General features: G+C 39.4%; 1 protein-coding gene across 1 annotated transcript; it reads left to right on the forward strand.

The window, feature by feature from the left end:
* The first annotated feature begins 224 nt into the window (after nt 1-224).
* Nucleotides 225-8,737, forward strand: znf1035 (zinc finger protein 1035). The gene has a single exon (XM_051920446.1). It carries the CDS (start codon nt 225-227, stop codon nt 6,597-6,599), a length of 6,375 nt encoding a protein of 2,124 aa, XP_051776406.1. The 3' UTR covers nt 6,600-8,737.
* The last annotated feature ends 15,970 nt before the right edge of the window (nt 8,738-24,707 follow it).

Raw genomic sequence — 24,707 nt, forward strand, 5'->3', positions numbered from 1 at the left:
AAGTGTTTTGTAAAGTTGTTGATTATCGAAAGCAGGACAGTAATGGAGAAGTCGGAGAAGTCACAGAAGATGAAAAAGATCATAATGTCTGCTTAGTATGTAGAAAAGTTTTCAAAAAGAGGTGTGGCTTGATTGCTCATTACCAGATCCATAACAATGATAAACCTTTCAAATGTGTTTACTGCCCCAAGACCTTCAAGCACTTATCCAGAAGATCCAAACATATGGCCACTCAGTGCAGAAAAGGTGGAAAACAGATTAATATCAACCATCACTGCAGTGTTGATAAAGGACCCTATAAGTGCCCCATTTGTTTGAAAGAGTTTAAATATTCTTTCACCAGGACAAGTCACTTGAGAAAACTCTGCTTCAAAAACTTTTGCAGACAGGAGAAAGAAACCATGAACAGACAACAAGGCAGCACAAACAAATTCTTCAAATGTCCTATATGTCCCAAAACCTTTACTGTTTCCTCAAATAGAACTAGACATTTGGTGGCACAATGTCTTAAGAGTTTAATAGTGCGTGACAGATTAAGGCAAGCCCAACACAAGACTCATGGTACAGAAAGACCATTTAAATGCCCCTACTGTCCAAAGAGCTTTTATCATTCTTCAAATAAATGCAGGCATATGCGTATCCACAAAAATAATAATACAGAAAAGATTCAAGAGTCTTCTGCATTGGAGCAGATACCTGTGAAAGAATCAAGTTCTTCAAATCCACCAGAAGAGAAAACTGTAGTTGAGGAAGCATACCGCTCCATGTACTTAAAATTAAAGTATGGAGTGGTCTCTTGCAAAATTTGTAAGAAAGAGTTCAAGAGTCCCTCTGCCTTTAAAGTTCATTGGCGCACACACAGTGGAGAACGTCCATATGAGTGTACTGAGTGCAAAAAACGATTTGTTCAGCGGCCTCATTTACAACGGCATTTGCTAATTCATGGCAAGCGTAATCAGTGCCTTAAATGCAAAAAGGTTTTTAACACATTGAGTGAATTGGTGAAGCACCGCCGAGTTCACTTAAAAAGCAGTGTTCCTCCGTGCACAAACTGTTCCAAAACCTTTAAGTCTCATTCAGAGTTGTCAAGACATCAGTGCAATCTATATGAAAATGTCTTTTTATGTGAAATATGTGAAAAGAATTTTGAAAATGCCGACCAGCTTATTCAGCATCTTCAGTGCCATGTTGGACAAACAGAATTCAAATGCGTTACATGCAATGAGATATTTGACACTCCCAGAGCTCTGAAAATTCATAGACATAGGCACACATCTATGAAAGAGACCAAATATCCATGTAAATTATGTGGTAAAGTGTTCTGGTGGAAATCTAACCTGAGAAGACATATTCTGATCCATACAGGTTTTAAAGTGTTTTGCTGTAACAAGTGTGGGAAACGTTTTTCAAAGAATTATAGTTTGAAAATTCATCTGTCTAAATGTGGTGCCCAAGCACCAAATGAAGAAAAAGAAGTAACAGTGGAAAATGATGTTCCAGGTCAATTATGCAAGGATGTCTTTGAAAGAAGGTCTGTAAAAATACCATGTATGTTTAAGTGCACATTTTGTTTTAAGAGCTTCAACTGGAAAAGTGGCCTTTATCGGCATCTTAAGAAGCATGAAGGTGAAAAAAAGTATCGTTGCCAGAAGTGTGATCGAGCTTTCTTTCGCAAAGATCATTTTCAAAAACATCTATATTCTTGCAAGGATCGTAAGGATTATTGTAATTTATCTAAACCAAAGGTTAAGCCAGATTCTTCAGTCAATTCCTCAGAAGCAAGTTTGAAAAATCTTCAAAACGATAAATGGTATCAGATGCACTACAATAACAATGGACTGTATGCCTGCAAACTTTGCTCCAAGACTTTCGCCAAAAAAGGGGCTTTTAGCAGACATGTTCAGACTCATTCTGGACTAAAACTGTTCTCTTGCAGTAATTGTACACGGTCCTATTCTCGCAGTGACAACCTGAAGCATCACATGAAGTACTGCGTTGGTCCAAACCTGACAAACTTGCCAGATGACAAACCTTTGGAAGCCTACAGCATTTTAGGAGAAGGCACCAATGAGTCCTCAAAGCTAGATATGGATGATGCTCACTCTAGCAAAGAAGTGATGACAGATGTATCTGTTTTCAGTATTTCAGAAACAGTTTCCCAAGATTCTGATCCAAAGAAAAAGGAAGTCGAAAAGGAAGTTAAATGGGATGAATCGTTTCTGCTAAAAAAAGGGGTGAAGAAAGGCATTAGTCAAAGTTCCCTAAAAGATCATACATGCCCATACTGTGCTGCACAATTTACTGCTAAAATGAGTTTAATCAGGCATATTAGGTTGCACACAAATGAGAAACCGTACTCCTGCATCAAGTGTGGGAAAAAGTTTTCGAGGAATGATGTATGTTTGTCTCATCAATCCAATTGCGTGGAAGTAAATGTTTGTGATCAGGATGATTCCTCCACCCATGTTTCACAAATCTTAAAAATCAATGAAAATGCCAAAATCTCCAAGGAAGCATCAAGCAAGCAGCGAGAATACAAGTGCAAATTTTGCACCATGAGTTTTCAGTGGTCCAAAAGCTTAAGACGACACATCTTGACACATACAGATGTGAAACCGTATCGATGTGAAAAATGTGACAGCTGTTTTGCACGTTATGACTACCTTAAGTTCCATCAAATTAGGTGTAGAAATCAAAAGAAACAAGCTGATGTTTTTCAGGATAAAGGTCTAGTTACAGCTGAGGACAACAGCATTGCTCCTGAGTGTCAGAGCCTGGAAACTATTGTGCGACATAAATGTGAAACCTGTAATAAGAACTTTTATACCAAATCAGATTTATTACGACACACAGCTATGATGCATTTGAAAAACAAGCCTTTCAGTTGCTCGTTGTGTGGAAATCAGTTCACCAAAATGGACTCTATTAAATCCCATCTGAAAAGCTGTAAAGCTGCCCTAAAAATTGTTTCCACTACAGTAGAAAACGACTCTAAAAGGGCTAGCAACCTAGAGACACTTGAAGAGAGTGCTCAAAAGACTGATGATAGCAGCTCCCCCAAGCTACTGAGGCACATAGAAAACACAGCATGTCGTGAGACAAGTAAACTTCTGAAGAGGATTGAATCTCACTTAACTAATAAGAAACTGTTTTTATGTAACTACTGCAAAAAGACATTCAGTGCCAAGGAAGCACTTAAGAGGCACTTTCGGACTCACACTGGAGAAAAACCATTTAAATGTGATCGTTGTGGAGAACGTTTCATGAGGCGAGATTATCTGCAAAGGCATATGACAAAATGTTTCCTGTATATTCAGAAAAGTGCTGATAATGGCAGTGCAACACATGAGCAGGCTCTTTGTGATAAATGTGGTGTTTTCTTCACAAGACAGGAATATCTTGGACACCATGCACATAACTGCATAGGGGAGACAAAGTCTTCTGAAACTGGTGCTGTAAAAGCACAGGAAGAAAATGACCACCATGCTATTCCTCTGGAGGGAGATGGATTTATTTGTGCAGATTGTGGTGAAGAATTTGTTGGTTTTTTGCAACTGCAGGAGCACCGAAATACCGTGCACATAGGAGTGAACCATTCAGAATCGGATGTACCACAAAAAAAGACGCTGCATTTACCATCAAGTCCACTTAAGACAACATTTATAAATGGTGTGAGCATAAAGCAAGAAGTCTTAGATGAAGAGTATGGACTGTATTGTTCAAACCAACCAAAAATAGTCCAGCTGCCTGTTTCACCTCTTAGTAAGGTTATTAAAAAAAACAATCCAATAGTGATGAAGAACTCTGCAAAGCCATTTAAATGCCAGTTCTGCCCAAAACAGTTCTCAAGTCATGGACATGCAAAAGAGCATATTCGTACTCACACTGGAGAGAAGCCCTTTTCATGCAATATGTGTACAGAGAGATTTTTTCGCAAGGACTATCTTATGAGGCATATAAAAAGATGTGTACTTGCACAAAGTCCTGTGACGAGCAGTGACGTGTCTAATAACTCTCTGAAACAGGAACCCATGGATTCCTCACGCCAGTATTCGACTAATACAGTAGTGGTGATTAACAGTGGTCCAAAAGCCACAGGAACTGGAGTACTTCAGACTGGATTCTCTTGTAAAGTGAGTGGAGATTCTGAAACAATGGTGCATGAAAAACGACACTCATCAAGACTAGAAAAACGATACGATTGTTCAGAATGTGACCAGAGTTTTACAGATAGTTTAAGTCTTTCAAATCATTTGAGGGAACATGGAAAGAGTTTATATGATGAAGAGTTGAACAAGAACAAACATGTGTGTTCCTACTGTGGTCTGAGTTTCAAATTTCGTAGTCTTCTTCAGAGGCACCAAGAAAAACACAGTGGAAACCTACCATATAAGTGCCCACACTGCCCAAGAAGTTTTAGGTTCCCTTCAGAGTTTAATCGGCATAGCAGTAGCCATGGCAGAGTTTTTTCATGCAAATTTTGTAACAAGCGATTTGCTGATAAGCTTGTCTTGAGGCAACATCAAAACTCCAGCCATGGTTCTTTGCTATACAGATGTGCAGACTGTGGAAGTGGCTATGCAAATAGGAGATTATATAATCAGCACAGGCGCAAAGTTCATGGTGATGCATTAGAAAACATAATTCTTCCAAAACTGCAGAATCCTGTTCATCTTGAGATTGCAAATGTGTGTAATGAACAACAATTGAATGAGCATGTTGGTGTGGAGGTGAGAGCAGATGAGCAGCAGGGTGTGGAGAAACAGGAAGGCGAGGGGGAAGATGACGATGCTGCAGATCATGATGAGGAGAACGAAGATGAAGATTCTGATTCTGCTCCCTATTTTCCTTGTCACGTCTGTGGGAAAACCTTCACCACATCTGAAAGTTTAGAAGATCATCAGCGGTGCCATCTTGGAGAAAAGCCCCATGAGTGTGCAGAGTGTGGAAAATGTTTCTTCCAACAGTCCCATCTTCAGCAGCATCAGCGCACCCATGAAAAAACTTTTCAGTGCCTGCCATGTGGCAAAGGTTTCATTTCGCTGGGAGCACTCCGCAAGCATAGGCGTAGTCATACAAAGAAGCGTCCCTTCCATTGTACGAAGTGTCCACAGCGCTTCACAAGGTCAGCACACCTGGTGGAACACATGGCCACTCATTCTGATGAGACATTTCCATGCGACATCTGTGGCAGGACATTTTCTTGTAGAGTCAGCCGGGATCAGCACAGAAAAACTCACTCTGAACCATCAGGTGATACGGACCAAGGTGAATATTCCTCACATTTGTTGAACACTGACTTTGTGGGTTCCAGTGAGACTCAACCACCACCTCTGATTTCCCCACAAGTTGCACATTTAAGCCCTGTAAAATCAACAAATGAAAGTGACCAGTTAAATATTTCAGAGACAAGTGCAAATGACCTGAAGTATTCTTGTCTGATATGTAAAAAAAGATTTCGGTATCCCAGCAAGCTATTAGAACATCAAAAGTACCATGCTGGAGAAAGGCCATATTCATGCTTAGATTGTGGCAAACGATTTGTTCATGGTACTCAACTGAAAAAACACCAGCTTAGCCACCAGCTCTCTCGGCCAAAGCATCATCAGTGTAATACTTGTGGAAAAGTCTTCAGTAATCTGAGTGCATTCATAAGCCACCAGAAGCAGCATATGAGTGAAGATGGGTTTAAGTGCACTGAGTGTTCTAAGACATTTAAAAATCTATCTGACTTCTCACAGCACTGTCTGATCCATAAGGGAGAAAAACCGTTCAAGTGCCATACCTGTGGTATGCGGTTCATACGCAAGAGTAATTTGACAGTGCACCAGAAGAAGCATGTTGGGCAGACTCAGTATGAGTGCACAGAATGTGATGGCAATTTCCTGGGATTGGAATCATTTAAGCAGCATCACTGTGTTCGGATGCAGAGGCATCTACAACTTGCTATGCAGTTCAAAGATTCAGAGGCCTCCAGCCAGGAGCACACAAATGCCTGGGAGGACGAAAATGAGAGTAGCAGTGCCGAGTCTTCATTCTTTTGTCACATATGCAGCAAAAGTTTCTCTTCATTTGCAAAACTCGAGGAGCACCAGCATCTTCATAGAGTGGAAAGACCTTTTGAATGTTCTGAATGTGACAAACGTTTCTACACAGCTGGTCATTTGAGGAAGCATCAGGAAAGTCATGAAAGACAATATCAGTGTGATAAATGCCCACAAGGATTTAGCAGTGTTCGTGCCTTTTTGCAGCACCAGAACCTGCATGGTTCAGACAGGCCGCACCAGTGTGACACTTGTTTAAAACGTTTTGTCTCTACCTCCGACCTAGCAAAGCATCTCCGCAAACATGCAGAGGAGAACAGTTTTCAGTGCGACATGTGCTGGAAAACCTTTAGCCAGGCCTCGTACCTCAAGCGGCATCAGGAGTCGCATGTTGGCGAGGTGGTTTATGAGTGCACAGAATGCGACAAGGCATTTGCCTCTTTTCAGCTGCTGCAGCAACATCAGAATGTGCATGCTATGGGCCACCTGGATAAAATGTTGACTGAAAGTCCTCTGGAATCTGTGGACGGCTGCCAAAGAGACAGCAATCTGTAGCCATTCCATATCATTTGTACTGTCGATACTCCAGTGGTTCTCAACTCTACACAAGGATAAAACTTTTCCTTTGATGCTGTTAATTTCAGTTGTTTTGCTTTTACTACTTTTATTTGGAATTTAGGTATGCACTTTGAACATTACCCTCAGTCAGTCTTTGTAAGGTATCGTGGAAGCGACAGAAGAGAACAAGTAGTCTCACGTAGCAGCGAATGAACACTCATCTTTACTTAGTATTAAGTGTTCTATGGTGCTTCTTTTGACTATTGATCAATGAATAGCTAGCTAAACCTTCCTGTAGATATTTTTTTATCAGCTGGTTATTCAGCCTTTGAGCCAAGAAAGGTCTGTGTAATTATGGGAGTGTTCTGAACCTTTCATTTAAAAAGAAAAAACTTATTCATGATATGAGTTTTTTTATAATAAATAATGGGGTGGGGTGAGGTCTGGAATTGCACCCTTTGTTTTACAGTTGAGAATCAGTGCTTTGTGTAAAGTGATCTAATAATGTTAAACCTCTTTCTCCATTGTGTTCTCGGTACAGTACATTTTCTTTAATTTTGCTCATTACCAGCTAAAACACATTGAGCCTGAGGGTGTGACCATTAGATCTCTTATGTTACTGTTGATATGGCTGAAAGTGAGTTGCTTTTTTTCAGATGAGTTAGACTCTACCCTTTCGCCATCAACATATTCCCTAAGAAGAGAAATAGGCAGTTACTTGAAACCACACATTTATTTACTTTTTAATTTGATTGTTTAGAACATCTTTGCTATTTTGGTGAAGTCCTCCCTCTTTAATGGACATCTTTGAGGAACTGTTTTGAAGATCATGAATGTCATAAACATTCATGGATTCCCTTACAAACTTGTGAATCCACTGTGGGACTGGAAAAGGATGCAAGTTGGTATTTTTTAGGGACTATCACTGTGTTAACCTTCTTTGTTACCCCCTAATAGAAACCTATTTAGATTACATATTTTTACAGTCAACAAATATATAATAAAGACAAATCAAAATATTATAACCTTATTAAAAGGCAGATCTTAATTTTGAGGTGTGAACATATATTACAACCCCAAACCTTTAGCACCCCAAAGGCAAAATAGAGAAAAGGAGATTGAGGTGTAATATTTACTGACATACCAGTACATTATTATTACTTTTTTTTTTTTTTTACCTCATTTGTCAATAGTCATTTAGGGTGCAGACTGGGTTGGGAAAAGTAGATTAATCCCTCTCTTGTAAATATAGGTTTGGTTTATTTTCTTATTACATAAAACAATTTTCCTATTACATAAAAAGAATTGGCCCTGCTGTGGAGGAAGAGATTGAATGCCTAAACCACCAGCCTTTTTTCAGACTGTGATTGAAAGACGTAACAAGCGGAAACGTTAGGATATCTGGAAAGCATTTTTGTTTTCACCAAAGGAGCAAGATGATTGCAGAACTACTGAAGCTCCAGAAAGTATTGTTCAAGTATCCTGGAGGTGGGAGAAAGGGTTGCTCTACCACGCTTTGACTTTAACATTTAGAATAAACTCAGTTTGTTGCAGGATGAGTACTACAACTTTCCACACAAATTAATAGTAACTGCCCATCAGAAGTTAATAAGTCTGAACTTGGCTGAAAGTATGACTTCGTTTTCCTTAAGAGTTTGGAAAAGTTTAAAGAAGGATCTCATGGTTACATTAAACATTGTTTTTGTCTGTTTAGCTTTTTATTGAGGAGGTAAGTAGTCCGAAATGGTACAGAACTCTAAGGTAAAATCACCAGACATTCATGTTTGTGTATAAGTCTGGTGGGACTCTTCATACTTGAGATTTATGTAATCTTCTTTAAATTGCAGAATTTCTGTGTCCTGCTTTCACAAGTTTTGGGTATCTATTCATATCCAAAAAAGAATGTAAATATTGAAATTGTGTGCTGCTTTAAGAAAGTGTTGGCCTTGGAGAGGGACTGAGAGTGCAGTAGGGTCCAGTTCGTTTAAGCCTGAAGTAGAGTAACTTGGCACTTATTTCCTGAAGGGAAATGTTTTTTATTATTGTCATTATTATTGGGACTTTTAACCCTAAAATGGGATATGTACCAGTGCCTGTATTGTTTGTTCTTCTAATAAATCCTGTTTAGGATTGAACATATTGTCTGCTGCTATTTGTCTAGAAGAATTAGCTACTACTTGTCAACAATTTTGAAATAAGTAAATAATAATAATGATAATAAGTAAACTTTTGTCATCCTGCTACAAGGAATGAGCAGTGGCATCTTTTTTCTTTTTTTAAACTCGCCTAACATTTATTTGTCCTACAGGAAATTTGTGGACATGTAGAGGTCACTTCAGGACACAGGTAAATGAAAGACAACTCCTGAGTAGTAGAAGGTCAATGATGCCAGCAGGCTACCTTCTCAGGAAAAGGTAAGAACATAGTCAGGTGAGTGTCAGATAGTGAAGCAAGGAAATAGATGGAAAATAGAGAGAGAAGTCTAAATACCTATAATTATAACAAGGGGAAAAAAGCTGGAATAAAATTTAAATACCTGGGATGGTGTAGGTACCATTTATGATTAATAAAGTTTAGCTAACATCAGGGCCTTTCTGAGGGGAAATGAAAGATTAGATCGGAAGTACAGTGGTACCTCTGGTCACGACCGTAATTCATTCCAAACCTCTGGACGCGACCCGATTTGGTCGCGACCTGAACGTAATTTCCCCATAAGATTGTATGTAAATACGATTAATCCATTCCAGACTGTACAAACTGTATGTAATTTTTTTTTTTTTAGATTTTTAAGCAAAAAAAATAGTTAATTATACCATAGAATGCACAGTGTAATACTAAACTAAATGTAAAAACATTGAATAACACTGAGAAAACCTTGAACAACAGAGAAAACTAACATTGCAAGAGTGTGTTGTAGACCAAGTTCGCGCTAGATCTTTATGAACTGTTCGTACAAGACCCTTATGAACCGCTTGCTGTAAACACTTTTTTATGAGTTTTACGCACAGGAAAAAAAAATAAAAATTTTGAAATATCCTTAATTTATACAAAAACTAACCCTAAACAACCAAGAAAACTAACCTTGCATGAGTCGAGTTCTGGCGGAGAAAATGGGAAACGGAGAATGGAAAATCATTGGCACGTACGAACCAGAAGGGAAACTGGCGCCAGTGTTTTTGTTCGCCAACAGAGCGTGTGGTTGTGAACAGATGCGAAATTCTGGTGAACTTATTGATCGTAATCCGATTTGTACATGTTTGGAAATGTTCATGACCTGAGGTTCTACTGTACCTTGTGTCAGGGCTTCTCATGTCCTATCTTTTTGTGTTAAATTGACAACAATAAAAACGGACATCATTCCTAGAATTAATTTTACCACTTCAGTGCTCCCATGTCTTTGCTGTCCCTTGGTTGGATAACAAACAAAACTTTAGCGCATTTAGCCATTTCTCAAGTAGGCCAAGTGCTAGGTTCATTATGGTATAATCTTTTTTTTCCATGTTTACTATTATTTCTGGTTTGCTCCATACTTTTGTCAGTGTGTTATTTTCTCTTCAGTTGTGACCTTGACTTGGCCTTTGTTATGATTCTTGCCTCATGTAATAATCTCCTGCTGGTATTTCTTTATGCTCACAATAATCCTTAGAGATTCTTTCTCATAACAGTGCATGTAGTAATTTTGGAAGTATTTGCTCTTCTGAGCTGCAGCACAGATAGTTCCATGATGAATAAATTTAAGTTTAGGGTGCTGGGGATCAGAATTGTGAGAAAGGCTGAAATGTTAGTGAAAATACTTTCCCAATAAATTGAAGGAGCTGGTGTAAAAGTTGATAGCCAGACCAGTGCAAATTGAGAGTGTTAGACAAAAGGAGAGACATAATGGAGTATTTGCACTACAGGACAGCTGCTACACAGTCAACAGTCTGTTTAAATAGATTAGTTCATGTAGTAACCTTGCCAGTAGACGCTCTACTGAGCCACAGTGTGGTTAGTTCCAGGAGGAGAATTTGATAAAAATCTGGGTTTCAAAGAAAAGTAGAAAGATGAAAAGTGGCAACTGTCATATGAGCACAAATAGTAAAGGGGATCAGGGACCAGTCCAATAAAGTGGTGCTGTCTAGGTGTAGGGTACAATTTATAAATTTATTTAAATATATTTTGCTGTTAATAAGTTTCTCAACAAAGGAGCTAAAGAATTATCTAGTTGGCAGCACAATAGATAAACCTTACTAAAACAGACCTATAAAGTGGAAACTGTCTTAAAAGGAGAGAGAAGAGAAGGTAGCCAGTGAGTGTACAGGCATGTGAAACACCAAAAGATCCCCACATGTCCAGAGCACTGACCTACGCTGAAGACAGAAATAAATAAGGAAGGAGGTAAGACAGAATAGTGTAAGAAAATTCCTGGTATGACAGTAGGCCAGAAGAGGAGAACAAGTTCCCAAGTGGTCTGACTTCCTAATACATCCACCCTTGAAATGAGATGCGACAGCCACAAATCTTAAGGGTCCTACTGTGAGGGGGAAAAAAAAAGTGCAAGCAAATGCCACCTAGGGACAGGGCCCAAACATTTTTGTACCTGGTGCCAAATCTGGAGAGCATAACAGATGAAATGGCCATAGGAAAATCACGAGGTTTTAAATTTTCACAGAAACAAAAAGAGCAAAGCGCATTGCAAAAGGAAAAAAAGGGTTTAATCAATAACCAAGCAAGAAGGAAGATTACCTGAAAGTTTGAGCCAATGCAAGATAGGGCATAGAGTAAATGCTCAGTGATTGAGCACAAGATCAAAAGGAGCTATTTTGCCATATATTTTGTCCCTGACTAGCATAGTATATTTTAAAGGGGGGGGCTCCTATTATTGCAGGGAAAACACAAGAGTTCAGGTTTACCAGAGTCCAATATTGGAGGAGCAAGGCGGGGGAGCATTGAGGTGTTAAAATTAATTCTAGGAATGACATCCATTTTTACTGTTGTCAGTATAATAAAAAAGTAGGACATGAGAAGCCTTAGATGATAAACAGTCTTCAGAACTTGGGTACAATTATTGGAAGAATAATGAAAAGACTGGACTAATGGTATAGAGCAGTCTTTCTCAAAGTGGGCGATAACGCCCCCTTGTGGGCACTGGAGGCCTACAGGGGGGCGTTAAAGGGCCCAGAGAAAATTGGGGGGTGTTGAAGCGGTTTAGGGGGGCGATGGCTGATTTGTGTTTTTTTTCTAATATTTTAAAATTTAAACTAAAATCAAAACCTACCTACTATACTACATCGATTATTTCGTTCTTATTCCTGTCCTGTTTGATTGTATAAATATAAATAATTTATCATGGCTTTCGTAGGTAGCCCATGAGCAATCAAGTTTTAACAAGTTTTTATTAAACAACGCGATTTGTGCAATCCTGTATCAAGTGGCCGGATCATCGATACTTGTTCTAACTGATTCTGGTCGTTTTTATCGAAAATAAAAAATATAGAAAATAAAAAATATCGAATTAAAAAATGTCGAAATTTTCGTATAAATAAAAAATTAATCTTAGCCCTAGCCTTAACCCCTAAACCAATTTTTTATTTATACTAAAATTTCGACATTTTTTAATTCGATATTTTTTATTTTCTGTATTTTTCATTTTCGATAAAAATGACGGTTACCGTTCTAACTTGCTCAGTACGAATTCCGTCAAATGAGGTAAACGAGTTTGCACATGTTTGTCTTATTCCTGTCGGTGCGTGCTGTATTTTAATCCTATATAACAGCGCGTAATACTTCTTTTATTTTCATTATGTTTTTGCGCACAATCGTTAGAAAGTTTTTTAAGCTCTATATTTTACTCACGTATTTGTAAAGACAAAACCATGTCGGAAGCAAAAAAGAAGAGACAGCAATACAGTGCGGAATATATTAAATACGGATTTGTTGAAAATCCCACAAATCCATCTTCGCCTATGTGCCTTCTTTGTCAAAAAACATTTTCGAATGAAGCGATGAAGCCTTCTAGGCTACAAGATCATTTGAATAAAATGCATCCAGATAAGAAAGAAAAAAATGTGGCCTATTTTCAAGACCTGGAAAAGAAGTACATAGCTCAGCCAACTGTATCAAAACTTTTTTCAGCGGTTTCTAAGCAAGACGATGACGGACTTCGAGCCTTGTACAATATCTCTTTGTTAATTGCTCAAACAGGCAAACCACACACTATTGGAGAAGAGTTAATTTTACCGGCAATAAAAGAAGTAATAACTACTGTGCTCCATAAACCTGCGGCAGATATTATTCGAAAAATTCCTTTGAGCAATAGTTCTGTGCAAAGACGAATTGATGAAATGGCTGAAAATATTGAAGACTCATTGTGCAATCATCTGAAGACTAGTCAATTCTCAATTCAGTTGGATGAGACCACTTTACCAACTAATGAAGCACTATTTGTCATACGTGAGGTTTATTAAAGATGAGAAAATATGTCAAGAACTATTATTTGCTAGAAATTTAGAGATAGATACAACTGGAGAAACCATATTTAATACACTGGAAAAGTTTTGTGATGAGAAAGAAATTCCCTTGAAGAATATTATATCAGCTGCTACGGATCGCGCTCCGGCTATGACAGGGTGTCACAAAGGCTTCATAGCGTACTTAAAAAATAAAATTCCTGATGTGCTTGCTGTTCATTGCGTCATTCATCAACAACATTTGGTTGCGAGAAATTTGAGTGAACGGCTGTTTCAATCACTGCAACGTCATCAAAGCAGTCAATAAAATCCGAAAGTGCTCTTTAAATGACAGATTATTTAATCAGCTTTGTGTTCTTAATGATGAAGATTTCAACCGATTGCTGTTTTACACAGAAGTGCGTTGGCTATCAAGAGGTAGTTGTCTGACTCGATTTTATAATCTGTTTGACTCTGTGATAGAGTTCTTGGAAAACAAAGATACAGAATTGCGCAACAACTTCATCACATCAAAGAATGATATTGCGTACTTGACAGACCTGTATAAATTGTTTAATAATATCAATCTCCAACTTCAAGGTGACGACTTGAACTTGATTAAAACAAAAAATATCGTTGCTGCTTTTGTAGCCAAACTGCTCTTACACAAGAAAAACATCGGCACTTGTGAGTTTCACAATTTCCCTAATTTATCAGCAGTACCCTTCATCAACGACGACTTGCTTGTTTACTGCCAACATTTGGAGAACCTCCACAGTGATTTTAAAGAACGGTTCCAGGACATTTTAAAATTGGAAATACCGGACTGGGTCTTGGATCCTTTTTCAAATGTCAACACAGCAGGATCATCCCAGCTTGAGGAAGAACTTATAGAACTGACAACGAACGAGGAAATAAAAATCAAATTCAAAAATGGCTACCAAGAATTTTGGCTACAAAAGCCAATCCCACAATTGTATCCTGGATTGTGGTCGATTATTCAACGATTTTTGGTAGCATTCCCATCGTCATATTTGTGTGAACGTGGATTTAGTGCTGTGGCAACGCTGCTAACTAAAAAGAGGAATCGTTTGCATGTTACTGAACGCGGTGACTTACAGCTGTTTTTGAGTAAATTCGAACCTGATATTAACAAACTTGTTAAAAATCATCAGATTCATCCTTCACATTAGATAAGTTTTAAAATTTTAATTGAAATGTTTGTTTTAATTTGAATAAAAGTCTTTTTAAATATTATAAAGTTGCGTTTTTATTGCTCCCGTTAGTTAGAAAGTCTCATTTAAAATGTAAGTTTGAACTCAGAAACAGGATAAGACACATATGGCACACTATAATTAAAGTAATGATTGCGTTTGTGATTTTTAAGATGTGGTAAAGTTAAAAATTTTGGGGGGCGCTAGAAAATAATTGATTCTCAAAGTGGGCAGTGGACAAAATAAGTTTGAGAACCTCTGGTATAGAGGAAGGTAGAGAGTCATCCTGAACAAATTTATGAAGAAGAAACAATGAGGACTTATTACAGTTAAGGTTGTAGCCAGACAAGGCGTCATAAGAATAAAAGGTTCTGAGCACTCCTTAAATCGAACTTTGTGAACACTGAAGATTGTTTAATTTTATTTAAAATGGAAGAGGATAATTAGTTTTAACTTATTTTATTAAGCTTTCAGTAATCAATGCAAGGATGCAACCTATCATCATTTTTCGACACGAAGATAAAAACATTAACTATTGGAGGGTGCTATAACTCCAATCTATATATTATTATGAATATATTGTTCCACTGATTCTTGCTCAGGTCATGGCAGTGCAAACATTTTTCTTTCAACAATGGTGTCCTTGACTCGGCTGTGATCGGGGTGCTCGAAAGACTGAGCAAGGAGTCTGAGTGTCTGGGCTTGCGAGTGTCCTGGATAAAAACCAAGATCCAGGCCTTTAATGACCTCTTGGGCACAGCCATCAGCAGTGTGTCTGTTTGAGGAGAGAGTGTTGACCTTGTCGAGAGGTTAACTTACCTTGGCAGTGACATTCATGTCTCTGGTAACTCTTCCTATGAAGTCAGTAGAAGGATTGGGAGAGCATGGGGGGTCATGAGGTCGCTGGGAAGGGGTGTGTGGTGCTCCCAATATCTATGCAAAAGGACAAAGGTCCAAGTCTTTAGAGTCCTGGTGCTTCCTGTGTTGCTATATGGTTGCGAGACATGGACGCTATCCAGTGACCTGAGACGAAGACTGGACTCCTTTGGTACTGTGTCTCTTAAAACAAAAAGGACTCCACTGTGTGATTTCTTTCTTTGTCCAATTAATGAAAGGATTTTGCTTCTGTAACCACAGAAAACCTAAAATAATTTGAACAATTTGGGATTGGATATGAATATGTTTAATTGTTCTTCATGAAGAATTGCACAGTGTAACTGTAAGGGATGAAGTGGTGAATTCTAATTATCCAGAAGCAATGGGCTTCCCGTCCACAGATACGATCTATGGATTGTATATCAAAAGTACTGCATTTATTTTTAATTGTTCAATTAGTGATGAACTAATAAAATTCTTGCCTGCACCTGAATCAGTTAATACTGATATACTCGACTCATTCATCTCACAAAAAATGGAAAACAAATTTTCACGCAGGGTTTAACCTCTGATTTCCACCCTACCAATTCTAACCTAGAGTGGACATTCTAGTTTTCCTATAATATGCTGTAGGCAGAAATTGTGTGCCCTGATCCACTGCAGTGGAAATACACTGTTTGACTCTGCATTGCTGTTCTTTTAATCAAACTGTTGTTTTCCCCAATTTCATAGGCTCCGGGTTAGAAATAGTTACAACAAGATGGTTTACTGCCCCACTTTCTCATTTTCATTCCGACTTTCTCTCGGTCAGTCTTGTTCCCACTTTCTAAGACACCTTTATTCAATTTTCCAGTGTTATCCCACTATCATGGCTTGCCAGCTTGTCTTTAATTTCAATGGACAAGCCCCCTTTAGAGAAACGTATTAGTGCTGTATCATACAACCCTGTTTCAGCTGCTGAAATCCAGAACTCAACAATATATTCATTAATAGGGTTAGCACTCTAATGGTACCCTAACAGCCAATTTGCTGCTACCTCTGCCCAAGCAGATACATGACACACTTCCCTAAACTTCTAAATAATTAGATTCAAAGAAACATAGCAGGGATTGTTTGTATCATACATGGTTGAAGCCCATTGTAACCGCTTTTTATCCAACCGTGACATAATAAATACAATATGGGTATAATCTTCAGGATACATATTGGGTTGGGTTTCAAATACCATGTGATATTGAATAAGAAATTCCCTATGTCTGTTAGGATCCTCCGAATATCAAATGGAGTATGGAATGGAGAGCTCTTTATGATTGCTACAACTCGCTAATGGGTGATCTATTGAAACAACTGATTTAACCTCAGCAATTTATTGGACAGATACCTGAACCTCCATCATTTGTATGAACTTGTTTATTTCTCTCTGCATAACGTGCATGTCATTGAAAATACAGCATACCTTATCGTGTGGTCACTCATTTCTGGGGATCCAAGTTTCTATTTTGAAAGCCCACCACCAGTAAATTATTTTTTAATGTAATCTGTAGAAAAGTTAATTCCAGTCAACAAAGATGGCTTTCATATCCAAAACCTAGATGAGGAAGTGATCTGAAAGATAACATTTTAACCCATCGTGTCATTACTGAGTGGTCACGACCTCTGAGGACACACCCCCAAACAACAATGGGTCATTGTCCTAATGACAGGGGACCCAATTTGGTAACTTCAGGAGAAACTGAACAGAACAATTCAGAAAACAAAAAGTAAGCTGTGATTCAATGAACTGACTTCAGAAACTGATACCTTGTCTGGACCACATCTCCACCGCCTAAAAATGAGTGGTTGCTCAAGAAAATTGTTAGGAACTGGTTCTTATTTAGGGGCGGCACGGTGGCGCAGTGGGTAGCGCTGCTGCCTCGCAGTTGGGAGATCTGGGGACCTGGGTTCGATTCCCGGGTCCTCCCTGCGTGGAGTTTGCATGTTCTCCCCGTGTCTGCGTGTGTTTCCTCCGGGTGCTCCGGTTTCCTCCCACATTCCAAAGACATGCAGGTTAGGTGGATTGGCGATTCTAAATTGGCCGTAGTGTGTGCTTGGTGTGTGGGTGTGTTTGTGTGTGTCCTGCGGTGGGTTGGCACCCTGCCCGGGATTGGTCCCTGCCTTGTGCCCTGTGTTGGCTGGGATTGGCTCCAGCAGACCCCCATGACCCTGTGTTCGGATTCAGTGGGTTGGAAAATGGATGGATGGATGGATGGTTCTTATTTAATTTTTTGTGGATATTTCTTTATCACTTTCAATAACAATATTACCCTAAGTTCTTGTCTATAAGCCGCGGCTTATCTAAGGAAAAAAGTTGTATAAATGAAAAAATAGAATATCGGCTTATACATAAATCCGGTTTATACAGTAATCCCTCCTCCATCGCGGGGGTTGTGTTCCAGAGCCACCCGCGAAATAAGAAAATCCGCGAAGTAGAAACCATATGTTTATATGGTTATTTTTACATTGTCATGCTTGGGTCACAGATTTGCGCAGAAACACAGGAGGTTGTAGAGAGACAGGAACGTTATTCAAACACTGCAAACAAACATTTGTCTCTTTTTCAAAAGTTTAAACTGTGCTCCATGACAAGACAGAGATGACAGTTCCGTCTCACAATTAAAAGAATGCAAACATATCTTCCTCTTCAAAGGAGTGAAGCAAACAAATCAATATGTCTGTTTGGCTTTTAAGTATGCGAAGCACCGCGGCACAAAGCTGTTGAAGGCGGCAGCTCACACCCCCTCCGTCAGGAGCAGGAAGAGAGAGAGAGACAGAGTTTGTTTTTCAGTCAAAAATCAGTATGTGCCCTTTGAGCTTTTAAGTATGCGAAGCACCGTGCAGCATGTCTTTTCAGGAATCAGCTTTACAAAAGATAGCAACGTGAAGATAATCTTTCAACATTTTTAGACGAGCGTCCGTATCGTCTAGGTGTGCGAACAGCCCCCCTGCTCAATCTCCATACGTCAGGATCAGAGAAAGTCAGCGCAAGAGACACAGAGAAAAGTAACTTGGGTAGCTTCTCAGCCATCTGCCAATAGCGTCCCTTGTATGAAATCAACTGGGCAAACCAACTGAGGAAGCATGTACCAGAAATTAAAAGACCCATTGTCCGCAGAAATCCGCGAACCAGCAAAAAATCCGCGATATATATTTAAATATGCTTACATATAAAATCATAATTTAAATGACCGCTACGCGCGCGTGTTGACTCGGCAACGCCCAGAGCAGAAAGAACGCGCTCCGGCCGCTCCAACTGAGCCATGCGGGGAGTGAGAGAGACGTCAATATCTCACACTCTCTCCCCCCTTAAAGAAATTAAATGGGTGCGAGTGAGACCACTGAACTCCCTCCCTTCTATTAGTTATAGGTTATAGTACGTTCGGCTTATCCATGAGTCCGGCTTATCTATGATACGATTTTATTTTAAAAATTCGTATGATTTTTGGTCTCCGGCTTATACATGAGTCCGGCTTATAGACAAGAACCTAGGGTAAATATAAATGATCTATATTGCTAAACCACAGTTAATATATGCACGGCGGACGCACCTAGGCGCATGCGCACTGCGGCCTTGGTGCCCGCCCCAGAGTCAAACGCGGCGGCTTCCCAGAGTCAGTAGGTGGCGCCCAAATAACACAACGTGCTGCGCTGTGGCGCCCGCCCCAGAGTCAAACGCAGCGGCTTCCCAAAACGCGGTGGCTTCCCAGAGTCGGTAGGTGGCGCCCGAACAACACAACCTGTACAGTCAAACGCAGCGGCTTCCCAAAACGCGGCGGATTCCCAGAGTCAGTAGGTGGCGCCCAAACAACACCACCTGTAAACTAGACTTGCTGTAATCCACTGTGCCAGTAATGTAGATCACATAACGGTCATTCAGTTTGGCGCCCGCCCCAGAGTCCAGAGTCAAACGCAGTGGCTTCCCAAAATGCGGCGGTGCCCGCCCCAGAGTCAAACGCAGCGGCTTCCCAAAATGTGGCGGCGCCCGCCCCAGAGTCGAACGCAGCGACTTCCCAAAACGCGGCAGCTTCCCACAGTCAGTAGGTGGCACCCAAATAACACAACGTAATGCGCCATGGTGCCCACCCCAGAGTCAGACGCAGTGGCTTCCCAAAACGCAGTGGCTTCCCAGAGTCAGTAGCTGGCGCCCAAACAACACAACCTGTTCACTACCCTTGCTCTAATCCACTGTGCCAGTAATATAGATCACATAACACTCACAGACTCTAACCCAGCAGCTTCCCAGACTCAGTGGCTGGCACACAAACACCACAACCTGTACACTAAACTTGCTGTGCTCCACTCTGCCAACAGTTGGTGTCAGCAAAGGCAACGGAATCACGTCTCCACAAATCGAAACCGCTTTAGTACAGATATGCTTATTTAATTAAATGACATTTCCCCAGACCCTCCATGATATGTCATCCATCCAGATATCGGACGGAACAGAAACTGATTGCCATTCTTGGATTTCTGATTCGCTAGCGAATCGCGGGCTTACTTGTTCTAATATGAGACACTGAACCTATTGTTAAATATGCAAGTAGCATTTAGCAAACCAATAAAACAAATCTTAACTGAAACTAAATAAAGAAAAGCAGAAAAACATTCACTAATAATTAAAGAAAGTGTAACAGTTAGGGACAGCAAGCAGACAAGTCAACTACAGAACTCACAACATGCATAACAAGCAGTAAATAAAGGAATACTCCACCCAAAAATTATGTTTTTCTTAGATGTCATTTACCCCAACTTTTTTTGTAGTGATGACCAGGAGTAAATTTAAATCTTATGTTTTTGTGGAGAATAGAGATTAAAAAAAAAAAGTTTATGGGATAATAAAAGCCAATGGTGACTCTTGCTGTACAATGGCAAACAATATAAAAACTGTCCATGGATCAAGAAATCTTAATGTTACTCGTGTAGCATAATTCATTTGTCAGTTATCCAGTCTTATGCTCACACTGTGCAAATCACAAGCATTTGTTTTACTAAAATATTGTTAGATATTTCTCAAAAAAAAAAATCGGCATACTCCATAAGCTGGAAATACAATTTACATGGGGCTAAGCTTTTGAAATGAAGATCTGCCTCCCCTTCCTCATTCACTGGGCAAGAGTCCTGTCTTCAATTCAAAGGCATACAGTTAGAGAACTGACATGTGGATTATGCAGTTGTGTGAATTGCTTTTTCTTTTTTCCATAAATGTTTTTGAATCGTTTGCCGTTTTGCAGCATTGGTTACTGTTAGCTTGTATTATATCACAAACCTTTTTTTTATCTCCATTCTCCATGAAAACTACAGATTAAGAAATGTTTCTCAGTCATTACTACAAAACAAATGGGGTAAGTAACATATAAAAAATGTAATTTTGGGGTGGAGTGTTCCTTTAACTGACTGATCAATATGGGGAGTGTGGAACAAAGTTTCATAGCAAGCAAAATCAACCTCACCATTTAGAGTTTGACTCAAGAGATATCATGAGACAAATGAAAACAGCAGAAAAACCACAGTAATGTGTATAAGGAGAATAGTACTTAAAAAGAATAACAAAGCCTGTCTTTCAGATTTTGAGTATATTGTTGAACAAAGGCTGAAGACATCTGGCCAGCGACCAAGACAAGGTGCAGGAAGGAGCGACCTCTACATGGTATTGCTTGTGACCCTCTTGATTAACAAACCATTAGTCTACTGTGAAAAAAGAAAGGAGGCAGGCAGTTAAAAGTGGCCAAAAGCCTCATGGCTTAGAAGTGGGACAGGAGAAGTTTACACACGTGAGCCCATCTCCAGAGGAAGAAAGCCTAGACATGAGGGCAGGTTTGAAAAGGCAGTTTGTGCCCTTATTGGTCTTAAGTGTGGCTCTTTAGGATTGGTCTTGAATCAGATTGGTTCAGGACCTGTGACAGGAATTGGTATAAGTTGGTCACTCTGCCATTCTAGCTCTCTCTTGCCATCTCTCCAATAAAGAGAAGATCACCTCTCGTGGTGGTCATATTCAGAAAGGCCTGTTGTCTGCTTCGGGTTCTCCATTCAAAGGCCATGTGGTAGCAAAGCCCAAGGTAGACATAAGACAGAGTGCCACCTATTGATGCAAGATGAACTGTTTAAAAGCTGTAATGCTAGTTTTGTCACACTTATTTTACTTTGTTAGTTATTGTGTGAATGTTACCTATAGTACAAGATTAACTCAATGTTGAACTTAACTCCTGCCTGTTCTTTTATATAGATGTAAAAGGTAAGCGAGGAGGAAGTGCTGAACTACTATTCCTGACTGTGGTAAGAGTATGAGATTTGAGACTTTTATTAGGATCAATACAATTAAAAGTATAAAAGAGGACAATGCATAACGGTGTGTTTCGACAATTGGTCGTTTACACCTTTTTGCTGCGATATAAGACTTTTTACATTGTAAAACATTTTTTATATTTTGTCTTACATAGACAGTACCCTTGTTCTTTTGGTGATTGCTGTGGAGACTGACTTGAAATCCATTTCTACAATCAAAAAGATTTTAGTGGGTTGAAGTGAGTCAAGAGTTTTTCTTACTGGGTTTTAATAGATTTTTGCCTATTGGGTGCCGATTTCAACTTTAAGCTCAGTCCAATTAGAAATTAATAATAACTTTCAATATACTGCACAACTGAATCACAGTCCATAATGTTTTAAAATGTAAAGCAATAAGCACACTATTTATTGTATGGTATCATTTATCATGGGCTCTCTAGTAATTCCAGATTCCATTTTATTAGTGCATTGTATAATCTGACTTTTGCGCTCCTTGATTTTTCGAACATTAGAACAGTCTCGACGAGAACAGGCCACTCAGCCCAACAAAGCTCACCAGTCCTATTAACTTAATTCTTCTACAAAAAACCATCAAGTTGAGTCTTGAAGGTCCCTAAAGTCCTACTGTCTACCACATTACTTGATAGCTTATTCCAAGTGAAAGTGTCTCTCTGTCTCTCTTCAAAAGATCACGTCTCATCCCAAGTTTTCTTTTTTTATAATAGAGAGATTTAATAGTAGTTTTTATAGATTTAATAATATTTTTTTTTATATAATAGAGGGATTTATCCCCCCTGGAATTAGCCTAGTCTCTCTTCTCTGGACTTTTTTTTCCAGCACTGCTATGTCTTTCTTGTAGCCTGTAGACCAAAACTGCACAAGGTACTCCAGATGAGGCCTCACCAATGTGTTATGTGTATGTAACTGGTTTTGCAAAATAACACTTAATCTCCTTTTTGATTGCTCCTGCACATTAATTTGACAATGACGTGCTGGGTAAATGTACACTTCTAAAAGATTGTGTCTTTATCGACAGTGTTGCCAGCCTTGTATTTGTAACTAACATTCCTTGTACCTGCGTGTAGCACTTGCCACTTTTGTACATCAAACTTCACTTTTCAAGTATTGATCCAAGTTTGAAGATTGTCCAGGTCTTTTTCAATTGTTCTTGCTGCCTCCTTATTCTTAAGTTACTCTGATTTTTGTATCACTTACAAATTTCTCAGGTATGCTAATTATATTAGAACTAGTCATTTAGCCCATTACAATAACGGGCACTAGAACAGTAGTGCATAAGCATTAGTAGGAACAGTCTATATTAAGTGGCAAGGGACTTTGACCTCATTCTTTTTGTTGGTCGTATTTTTCTTTTTCAGCCTTTCTTTTGTTGATGTTTACTTGTTGAGCTGACTGTTCTTCGTGGGCTGCCGCCGTGTATTGTGTGTCTTTAATTTTCTGTGACAGTAATACTGTCGTCTTGTACGTCCGCTGGCTTGTACGTCCGTAATATACCTTTAATTTTCTCTGGCGGTAATACAGGCATGCGCGTCGGTAATATGCCTTTAATCTCCTCTGACAGTAATACTGGCTTGTATGTGGCTTTAATATGCGTCACTGTCGTACTGTGTACCTTTAATTTCCTCTCACAGTAATACTGGTTTGTATTTCCGTAAAATGCCTCTAACTTTCTCTGACAGTAATATCGTGCATCGCACCGTGCCCCGTGCATGCGCACTTCACCAGAAGCCCCGCGCATGCGCACTTCACCAGAAGACACACACACACGGACACCTGGACGCACAAAGGGATTTTCTTAAAGAGGATTATGTCATTAAAATTAGTTAGAATGTTGTTATACTATGTATTTTTTATTTAAGTTTAATGTCACTATTCTCTGTGCCCACTGTTATAGACTCATTCATATAGGCAGACCAAATATGGTACACAGGGCACAGCAGCAGCATTTAGAATTGCCAAGCCAAGCACAGGACTAGATAGCCACAGACAACTGGAGAATTGAATAGTCAGCCTAAAGACAGACTAGTGTATATTTCTGTCTTCTGTCAGCACAGAAACCTTTCCTTGTTGGGAGAATGGGAACTGTATATGGGCATTGTGCTATTCCTGTATGTTTGAAGGTGGGGTTTGAGTACTGTCCTGTCCTTGTTTGGATCGGAGCCAAGAGCCTGCACATGGACCAACTTGTATTTAAGAATGGACACCTACGGCCAACACATTGAAGCTTCCGGGCGGAAGAGTATGTCTTCTGTCCGAGGCCGAGCAGAAGATTATGTCCTTTCAGCGTGGCAACGAAAGATGACGGACTCCACAGATCAAGAGTCCCACGGCTTGATATGTCTGTCATAAGCTTCCCGTTTGTAATGCCGCGTAAAACCGTCAATAAAGAGCTAGAATTATCCTAACTTGTCGTGTAAGCTTGTAACCGTCATTTTGTATGCTGGGTGGGATAATATTTTTTTTATTTAAATTCAGGTTATTAAAATGCCGCAATTGAAAAGAACACATTTCCAGAGAGCTAATGCGTCTTACGGAAACAAATGTAACAATCCAAGCACAGATCTCAGAAGGACTCCGTTAATTAACTCACTTGGGTGTGACATATTCTTCACTTCTTTCTATTTATTGTCTCTGACTTATCGCCTTAACATCTAGTTTTATAAGTTATCTGATGCCAATGACTTCTGTCTTCATTAATAATTAGTGTATCAAAGGTTTTTCAGAGTCTTAGTAAATTATATTGCATACAGTACTTTACTTTGGTTAGCCCTTTAATGGTGTTGCATGCCAATGATGTTAAAAGGAGCACAGCTAACCATGACTTGACTATGTACCACACAGTAGCTGCTCTGGTGCCATTGCTTCTGTAAGCATTTTGTAAAATGAGAGGCCCAGGCTTCTGAAAAGTGTTGTGAAGCAGTGGCAGTCCTGTTTATTAGCTCGCTTGGAGAGGCTGAGTGAAGCAGTAAAAGAAGAGGTTTTCAGCAGCCATTGGCTTTATCGCGTCTCCTCTTCTGTTGTTGGTCTACAAGTGATACTCGCTTTCTGTTGCTTATTGAATTTACGGAAGGAGTGGAGGAACGGACGGGTTTAGAAGCAGAGTCAAGGGTCTTTTCCTGGAAGACAGGTAAGCAGCTGTGCAATCTTCAAACCCTCCATAAAAGACCGACTATGATCATATATTTGCGTAGCCCAGGTCGCTGTACATCTGAGCCAAGAAATAAAGGGAAATAATGCACTGGATTTAAAAG

The sequence above is a fragment of the Erpetoichthys calabaricus genome, chromosome 17, assembly GCF_900747795.2.
Source record: "Erpetoichthys calabaricus chromosome 17, fErpCal1.3, whole genome shotgun sequence".
Taxonomy (NCBI): domain Eukaryota; kingdom Metazoa; phylum Chordata; class Cladistia; order Polypteriformes; family Polypteridae; genus Erpetoichthys; species Erpetoichthys calabaricus.